This window comes from Sander vitreus, chromosome 10, assembly GCF_031162955.1.
Source record: "Sander vitreus isolate 19-12246 chromosome 10, sanVit1, whole genome shotgun sequence".
NCBI classification, from domain to species: domain Eukaryota; kingdom Metazoa; phylum Chordata; class Actinopteri; order Perciformes; family Percidae; genus Sander; species Sander vitreus.
In genome coordinates this window covers 10,407,421-10,416,494 of record NC_135864.1, presented here as the reverse complement: position 1 = coordinate 10,416,494, position 9,074 = coordinate 10,407,421, and the positions used below count along the sequence as shown (strand labels likewise).

The window sequence follows — 9,074 nt, the reverse complement described above, 5'->3', positions numbered from 1 at the left end:
TAAGGGATCAATTCTTTAATCCAGTCATTGTCAGTTATTTGTCCAAGAATGTTCTCATTTTGCCTTTTGTTACATACAAAGCTTAAAAATAAATTTTCCACATTAAAGGTTAAACTTTCTATGACATAAAGAAGAGACAGAACGCGTAGGAAACACTTCTAATGTAACCTTGCAAAAAAGCCCATCAGTGTATCATGTCCATATTGACCTAAAATGTAAGCTAAAACAAATAAAACACAAATCAATAAAAAAAATAAAAATAAAAATCAATAGACATGAATATTTGCATTAAATAAACAATAATTAGGACCTACGGTGTATATGTTGCTGTTCCTACCCCAAAACCCTGACATCAGTGTAGATGCTCTCTCCCTCGACTGTCGTTGCATCTCTCCTGACACTCCTGCCAGCTTTCCCTCTAGTGAAGTTTGGCATAGAATAAATCAATGAGTCTTCATCTCTCTGTAAAAATAAATGGCAAAACATTATTAGATGGAAGCTGTCAACATGAATGTACCAACTAAACATCTTGTCTTTAAAATGACTCACTTGCTGACTTTGTTGATCACCAGTAGATGTTGCATTTGTTTGCAGGACCGCAGCAGCAGCTGAAATATAACATGACAAACTTTGAAGAACAATCATAAGAATACACAGGATGTTATATTTTGAAAATCAACGATGTATAGACCAAAGAGACATGGCACTAATGTTTGAGTAAAATCAACTAAATCAATGTGTGATAGAGTGAAGTAAGTTTTATTACCATTACAACAATTGAACTTTTTTTTCTTGATGGTGTATACCAGTAAGGCTACAACAGTCAAACTTGTAGCCAAAGCAGCACACAACAGAAACAGAATTGTATTGGCCCGCTGACAATCGCCAGACGACATGTTGGCTGCTGAAATGAGAAAAAGAGTTAAACTGTAAAAGTTAAGTATATCATTAATCTTTGTTTAACTTTTGGTAAAATGATAAATATTTACTTGAAAATGATCTTTAAGGATTAAGCTCGACTTCTAATAGATTAAATATGCTATATGGCGGTTACCTTCAATGTCCAGTTTTGTTCCATTTCCAAATAAAATCTCCCCACATGTGGCCACAGCACAGTAATAAGTCCCAGCATCAGAGGAGCTGACGATTTTAGAGAAATTGTAAACACATTTCTGTGGAGAGTAAGCCTCAGGACTCTTCTCACATTCATCACCGCAGTTTCTGTGAGCGTATATTAAACTGGGATGAAATTCACTTGATCCGACTCTGAACCAGAACACACTTTGTTCACCTGGACATGTTTTGTCCTCAGAGTCCGAGAGGACTGAACACTGAAGAGTCACTGAGTCTCCTGGGCGGGCTGGATCAGATGGATGGTCTTTAATGACGTCAGTGAGATCAGGTTCTGATGCTGGGAAAGGAGAAAAACAATGTAAATTGTAAATGTAAATTTCCATGATATAATAAGAATGTTTGGTAACTACTCAAGTACATTACTTATTCAAAGTTAGGGAATGAAACCAAATTATGCCACCAACCTTCAATATAAAAGAGTTTTGTACAGTAAGCTTCAATGTTCATAACTGAAGTTGGAAATTAAATATTGGGTATGAACAAGGTAAATATGGCTCTATTTACCTTTCACTTTCAGAGACGTTTTATTCAGAAATGTTGTTTGTAGTTCAACCACTTGTTCACAGTAGTAAAATGCTGTATCACTCAGCTCTGTTTTGGTAATATGTAGAACAAATGTCCCAGGCTCTTGTTTTGCTGTAATGCGAGGAGTTTTATTAACGTTGCCATTATCAAATGTATAAGTGGCTCCTAACATTTCAGGAAAGTTTCCAGCAACAACTCTGATCCAAAATAAGTATCCTGACAATCCAGACAGGCGGCTACATGTTAGAGTCACATCTTCTCCAACACAAACAGTCTTTGTCACAAAACTTTGGTCGTCTGTGCATCCTGTAAAGCAAATTGAATATGATACATTTACCAAAGTTACCATAAGAAGGTGACAATAATTGAAACTTAACAGGAGTAAACTGAATTTTGTACACATACTTACGCCCCATTGTGAAGAAAGCTACGCAAAATAGGATCAGCATTTTCAGGTTAATCCACTTGAGACTGCAGTTAATTCAGATCGTACCACAGCATGATTAATCTTAACCATAGGTCTTAACACAAGTATCAAATGGGAAGTAACAGATTCAAAACAATCTGATTGGTCTGTCGTGTTGGTTTGCAGTGTCCCACCAAAGTTGAAACTATCTCAACCAAGTATTTCTAATCTGCAAACATGACAGCACCAGCAGTGTGGTTTTGACATTGCGTGTCATAAAAATGCATGATTCATCGCTTTAATTAACACACACGAAAAGTGTGGTATGAAAAGAAAGAAAAAAAAGAAAGAAAATGATGCACTGAAATGTGATAATGTTCATAAGATTTGCCCCTTAGACCTTTTACCCAATACAAGAAGCCTGTTTTGTGAATTTATGAGTTTCAGTTTAACAGAAAAGATAACTGAAACTCGACCCTCCTTTAGAGTAGTAGGCAGGGAAGACATTTTGAAACCAGAATGAGTTTTTATTTATTATTAGTCAGGTTACCACATGGGCAGTTGTAATCTCATTGTTAGTGCACTGCAAGTCAAAAAAGGTTAAAGTTCAAACTTAGAGTGCAGCGACAGGTTAAAAAGTACACTAGGCCTGCAACATCCAAGATTGGCTGGAAATGTGAAGACAATATCTGACTTGGATTGAAACTTATATAACAAAAAATATTCCCTTTAGTTTGGCTTAAATGTAAAATAGTGAACCTAGAAGGTGTGCGGTTTATTTTCCACTGTGACATACATACTAGGGGTGTTGAAATGAATCATTGCATGGACGTGGACGATTCTGCATCGATGCAGTGACAGACTATAATCGATTACTTGTTGATTTTCCGGTCGCTGCTTTTTTTGTTTTTGTCTTTTGTCTGCTGTGTTTAGACGCTACAGACGCTACATTCAGGAAGCGTCTTTTTTAATTGCAGATACAATAAAAAAGGGTAGTTCATATATATCTGACTGCTTGAATTTGTTGATGAAAACCATGTGTAGCAATAAATAATGAGGAGGTGACGCATCGTGATATCGAATCGGATCGTTGACAGGATAATCAAATCATGAGACCAGTGAAGAGTCACACCCCTAATACATACATGTTACTATATAATATTACTTTTGATTAAAGCCACTTGATGTGTTTTTAGTCCTTTTGTTTTTCTATAGTTGCATTTCATTTGTATGTACTACCTTGTATCGTCTAGGTTGATTTTGGTAGTTACTTTCTGGCTTTCCAGGTTGGATATCTGTGTATCCCTTTGTAATAACAGTCCTTTCTCGCTCTTTACTCTGCTGCTATCTTCTGGTAGAGGTTGATTTAAACTAATCAAAATTTTTGTTGACCGGTTCCATTTTAGATTTTGTGCTCTGTAAACATTTGTGTAATTTTAATATAATTTGAAAAAACGGGTGCACGATGGCGCTACCCATGTACCGGTAACTGACTGGTTAGTAGTGAATCCGGGTCCACTGAAAGGGGTCTGATAAGAACCAAACAAGTGTCACTTCTTAATTATCCTTTATTGCCACACAATCAACACACACTCATTTCTCCAACAGTATGTGGATGCCTACATGGATGTGGTTCTGAAATGATATAAGTACAAAGTAACTACTGTCTAAGTGACAACTTACAAACAATCTTAGTTACAAACAAACCATTAACATTAAATCCCAAATTAAATAGACAGCATTCAGTATTTCTGTATATCTAAATCCAGTTATGGGCATATGGGCTAACAGTTAACATAGAAACGAATCAGACATACATTCAAATGCCACCTGCTGGTAGGGGCAGTAAATTACAACTTGAACCACTTTCACTTAAAAGAAACCAAAAACATATACATATACATATATATATATGTGTAGACTTTACGGCACCAAAATATATATATATATATTTTGGTGCCGTAAAGTCTACTCAATCAGATCTCCGTGATCTGATCTCCGTGAACTACATTCTCGGTTATATTTGCACTGAATAACGCATTCAATTAACAGAAACATAACTCTTTCAGTGCACATGAACAATATTAGCTCACACATAAAATAGCACACATAAAATCGTGAATTAGCCTACTGTTGCTAACGTACATTCGCAGATCCTAAATAACATCGTCCGGTACCCACAGGACATCAGACTTACTTATTGATGCACGCAAACAGTAGTGTCCACAAATTTAGTCCAATGAGGAGAGAAAAGGAAAGTGTGATAGTGTTCCACGTTAACGCCTCTCTCTCTCTCGCCCGAGGCCGCTGTGTCCAAGCCGAGGCGCCGAGCATGACCGTATAGCATGCTGATACGTTACTAGTCCAGGTAGAGCGAGCTAATGCTGACAGGGAGAGAGAGAAAGACTGTATCATTACAGCCAATCCAGTCTACTCAAAGTGATGGTCTATTTCACATCATTAGGCATCTATATATCAAATATTGGGGGTTGTAGTTGAGGATGTAACATGTTTTTTTTATTTTACTTTTTACAGCCCCAGTCTCCCACAGCACATCTTTGCTGGTAAATTGTTTAATGGAGCAATTTGTAAAAATCAGGTGTATTACATGTCATATTTACTATGTTGCCTACAAAGGATAATGAAATAGTTTGATTGATTAGGTGATGTACTGTATGACACTAAAGAGTTGTTCATGGTTTGGAACATTTAGTATGATGGTATAATGAGAACAAAAAAAAAGCAGTGTCTAAATTTGGCAAATTGCATACTATTTCTGTGGAGGCTGACCCATTCAGACTTATTTTAGTGTCAGTTTTAGTAGGAGCTTGGATAAAACACTACAAGTAATTATCTTTCAATACCCCTGTTGACTGTGGCAGTTTCTTTCAGGACTTTGATGTCTTTATAATAAACACAAATGGTTCCATCACTTAATAGTGCTGCCATATTTTGGCAGGAAGCAAATGCTAAATAATTAGAGAGGGAAGGCAGAAGGTTCATTCAAACTGATTTAAATGTTTGTTGATCACAGTTCAGTTTCAATTTTGGAGAAGCCTTGAACCCAGTGGACTGTCAACATTCCTCTAATCACAGTATGAGCAAACAACAAAATAATGCACTTTGGCTGTGCTGCAGTTCAAAGAACGATTATTGCAGGGTTAGGCTAAAAAGGGGGGAGGGTATTTTAAAGTTTTTTTGGGAGGGCCATTTGTTTTTTTCCCTCAGAGTCTATTTTAACCCTCCCTTGCAATACTTGAATAAAAAAAGATAAAATAGTTACATCAGAAATACCTCTTTCATGTGCGCTATATCACAAAGGTGAATTGTATATACAGAGGATCTTATTAGTGATAACTGATCGAACATGTGTAGTAAAGCGAGACTAACCTTTAAAGTCGCTCCTTAAAACTTTGCTGTGGCTTATAGAAAAGGGTCAGTGACCAATATAAACATTGTCAATGATCTGTTATTCACAACTACACTGTAAATTATTGCATGACTATATTAAAAAAAAAAAAAACACACACAGCTGTAAGATGTCAAATGCATTTTAATTGACAAGAGACCGAAGTACACAGCTATTGTTTTAATCAGTTTTCAAAGTGTATTATGTCTCTTTCGAAGTGTACAGGAAAGCCTTGTTCACATCTGATCGCAATTCTCCTGGTACGAGCTTGACCACGGTACTGACAGTGAGGATGCCTGGCCTGCTGGTTTTTCAGTGTACAGACAACGATGCTGAAAGGTTGGAGGCTTTTGGTCATCTCACCATATGGCTCTCCTGCACCACCACAAATGGTTTTAACTAGGTTGGTGCTGGCTTGGATGAAGGTATTGGTCTCCTTACACTCATTGCTGTTGGTTTTGGTGATGTCTCTACTTCGTATTTCATGGTCACATCTGGTAGCACTCATCTGCCCTTTGATATGCTGGACTATAAACTTTCTGTAACGAGGAGAAATGCTTGCATCCTGAGAGAGCACAGTACCAGAAAGCAGCAGCAAACAAGCAAATTGGATCCTCATTATTCCCTGGTAAAGAAAATGTGGGGAAAATATTTTGTTAGAGAATGTATTGCAGCATAGGCGAGTACTGCAATATTTAAGCTATTATTATTGTCATATTGTCATATGCACTGAGACTGTGGGTGTTATAGCATTACCACTGCTAAATTATATTTTGCTTGATAACACTTGACAAGAGCTGTAAAAAAAATGAAATCTGAATACTGCTAAAAGTTAGGCCTTATACATTTTTATTTTTTTTTAATTTTGTGTGTCGCAGACCTGCAGAGAAATCTGTAAAAAGCCCTTTGTAAACTCTTATTGACAGCTGGATAACAAAGAGAGTAAGAATAAAACAAAGCTTTAAAATATAACGTAGAATGGTTAACAGTTCTTTTCTTACTAATTTTTGTTTAGTCCTTGCAGCTGAAACAGAGTAAGTAATCAATTAATAGATATGTTTTATAGTCAACACGTTTGTCTTAAGCAATTCTTACCTGAATCAGGAACACAGTGACAGTGATGTCTGTGGAAACTGCTAAATCATTTATAGAATTTGTTTTGAACTTTGATTTCTTGCCCCAGCAACACAGTTGGGGGGGGGGGGGGGGGAATTCACATCGCAAGCTTGTTAAGTTGGCCAAAGTAAAAAAAAGTGTTTTTTCTGTTTTGCGAACATTTTGCAATAAAGCATTAGCAACAACACAACCTCTAGAATTTGACTACATCTGTCAATCCTGCACACATGACATCACAAGCAGCAGCATTTTTGACATGTCATGTAAGCGCATGATTCTAGTTCAGAAAAGTCATCAATAACAATGATACAGTAGGAAAAGCAATGGTCTTGTCGTGTCATTTTAACCTGATAGAACTTCTAAAAACTTCAATCAATTAAATATCTTCTGCTGCAATGCTGTTCCAATTATCTAAAACATGTTCTCCGAATTTTTGAAAAGGCACCTAGATATCACCACAAAATACATAATTGCAAAAAAGTTAAATTCTCCCTAAACACAACATGCAGTTAATAGTCATGAGGTTTTGGACAGAACGGGTGTTAACTGCCCAGAGAAAAGGGCACCATTACAAGGGTACAACTGTGCACCTACAGGGTGTGCACTAGTCTATATCCTTGACGTTCCACTTTTTCATTTCACTCATTTATGCCGGATACCAGTTGCCTTGGGCTTCCTTTGTGTTGGCATTTTAAACTCCGGTCGATTTATTAAGACTATGGTTAACCTTTTCTCAGATTTCTGCAGGGTAAATCCAGACAGCTAGCTAGACTATCTGTCCAATCAGAGTTTTCTGTTGCATGACTAAAACAACTTTTAAATACACACGTTCCACCAAAACAAGTTCCGTCCGAGCCTATTTTGCAGCGGCAACACACCTTTTCTCCGGTGCTTAGCACCGCCCAAGACGATTGTGATTGGTTTAAAGAAATGCCAATAAACCAGAGCACGTTTTTCCTTCCATCCCTTAATGCTATGCGGAGTAGCCACACTCTCCTCCAGCTTGGAGGAGAGTCTGGCAAAGCGAGAGTAGGTTCCCACAGACCAAGTTCTGTAAAATATTTTGAAATACTTGTTTTTTTAATGCAGAATTATCATAGTTGCTAAATTCTGTAAACAAAGTCTTTTTTTTTTTCTTTTTTTTTCTGCAGTCACAGATACGGCATTAAGGTTGCTTTTTACTACCTTTGTAGGTGGTCCCACGCACTCGCTTAAAAACTAAACGGTGGCCGTTCCTTTGGGATGGTGGCTCCGACTCTGTGGAACGCCCTTCCTGTTATGTTACGTTCTGCAGTCTCGGTTGATGCTTTTAAAAAGCAGCTGAAGACACACTTGTCTAAACTCGCTTTTGTCTCATGTTTGTAACTTTGGGTTTTTAGTCTTTTAATCTTTTACTTTCATTTGTATTTATTTTTGCTTGCTTATTTACTATTTGGATCCTAATGTATTTGAACAAAATGTTTATCATGTGAAGCACTTAGTGACTTTTTCTGTAAAAAGGTGCTATATCAAATTATTATTATTATTATTATTATTATTATTATTATTATCTCCCATGTTGATGTTGGTAGCTACTTTCTGACCTTCCAGCTTTGATAACCTGTATATCCATTTTGTTTATAAAACACTTGATACAAATACTGTCGTCCCCTCTTCCTCTCTTTACACTGCTGCCATCTTTTGGTGGGAAACAGGTGCTCATGATCTAACAAAGGAGGATAAAGAAAACAGGTTCATAAAAATTATTCACATTTTATTTATTTGTAAGGGTAATTTTTTTAGCTTCATGTCTTTTGTTCTGTTTTACTTGCTATTGTTTTCTGTTGTGAAGGACTTTGTGACGTCTGCTCTTGAGAGGTGATATGTTATTCAGTTGTCATTCCTTTTTTCATCACAATGTTACAATAGAAAATGCATGTTTTACTGCTGAGGGGATTTCACCAAAGTAAAGTGACCCATTTATCTACACAATGCCCTCCACTATCGTTGTGAAATTATGTGATTATAGTTATAGTTTGTTGAAAATCCAGTGGAAGAATTGTGTTGCTTTCAGGATCTGTTGAGGATACTACAACCAGATGGCGCCCTGCTCTTATACAATGATTTGTATTATAAACGAGCACATATTGAATAACAGCAAAGCAAAAACGAAAATAATCAAGTAAACTGGTGAAACTAGTCTTGTAGCTCTTCTTTTTCTGCATCTCTAACCTCTTTAACCTAATTAGTCTCAGCCCTAAATGGCCAGCAGCCTTCGCCTGTCTGCCTAGCTGCTGCATGTGGCTTTTCTGTATGTTTCCAAGGCAGTTCACTTTTTTACAGTGCTGTGACAAGAAAGATAGAACTTTGCAGCCGGATTTCTGTTTATTTCAATATTTTATTAACATTTTTCAAACACCTAATACAGCTACATAAAAAAGCCCTCCATGTGCTTAGCTATTCAATTTGCTACAAAAAAATATTTAAACAATAGTCTAATACAGT

The 9,074-nt window shown here is 36.7% G+C and overlaps 1 protein-coding gene across 3 annotated transcripts; it reads right to left on the bottom strand.

The window, feature by feature from the left end:
• On the bottom strand, positions 1 to 2,441 carry LOC144524827 (uncharacterized). Of its 3 annotated transcripts, XM_078261335.1 has the most exons (7): positions 2,069 to 2,440; positions 1,639 to 1,965; positions 1,055 to 1,411; positions 767 to 904; positions 550 to 608; positions 315 to 462; positions 1 to 208 (listed from the first exon to the last, which is right to left on the bottom strand). In XM_078261335.1, exons 1-6 carry the CDS (start codon positions 2,106 to 2,108, stop codon positions 334 to 336), a joined length of 1,050 nt encoding a protein of 349 aa, XP_078117461.1. In that variant the 5' UTR covers positions 2,109 to 2,440; the 3' UTR covers positions 1 to 208; positions 315 to 333. The 3 variants fall into 3 exon arrangements, with proteins under 3 accessions (XP_078117461.1, XP_078117462.1, XP_078117460.1); XM_078261336.1 differs by having other exon boundaries at positions 1 to 462; positions 767 to 901; positions 2,069 to 2,441; XM_078261334.1 differs by having other exon boundaries at positions 1 to 462; positions 2,069 to 2,439.
• Positions 2,442 to 9,074: the final 6,633 nt, after the last annotated feature.

What these genes read in the sequence shown, in the direction of transcription:
- LOC144524827 (XM_078261335.1), bottom strand. Translation starts at nt 2,108, where the DNA reads ATGCTGATCCTATTTTGCGTAGCTTTCTTCACAATGGGGC. An exon ending in AACGTCTCTGAAAGTGAAAG is followed by an intron (nt 1,412 to 1,638) that starts GTAAATAGAGCC and finishes CTCCTTTCCCAG; the next exon opens with CATCAGAACCTGATCTCACT. An exon ending in AAAGTTCAATTGTTGTAATG is followed by an intron (nt 609 to 766) that starts GTAATAAAACTT and finishes GTTATATTTCAG; the next exon opens with CTGCTGCTGCGGTCCTGCAA.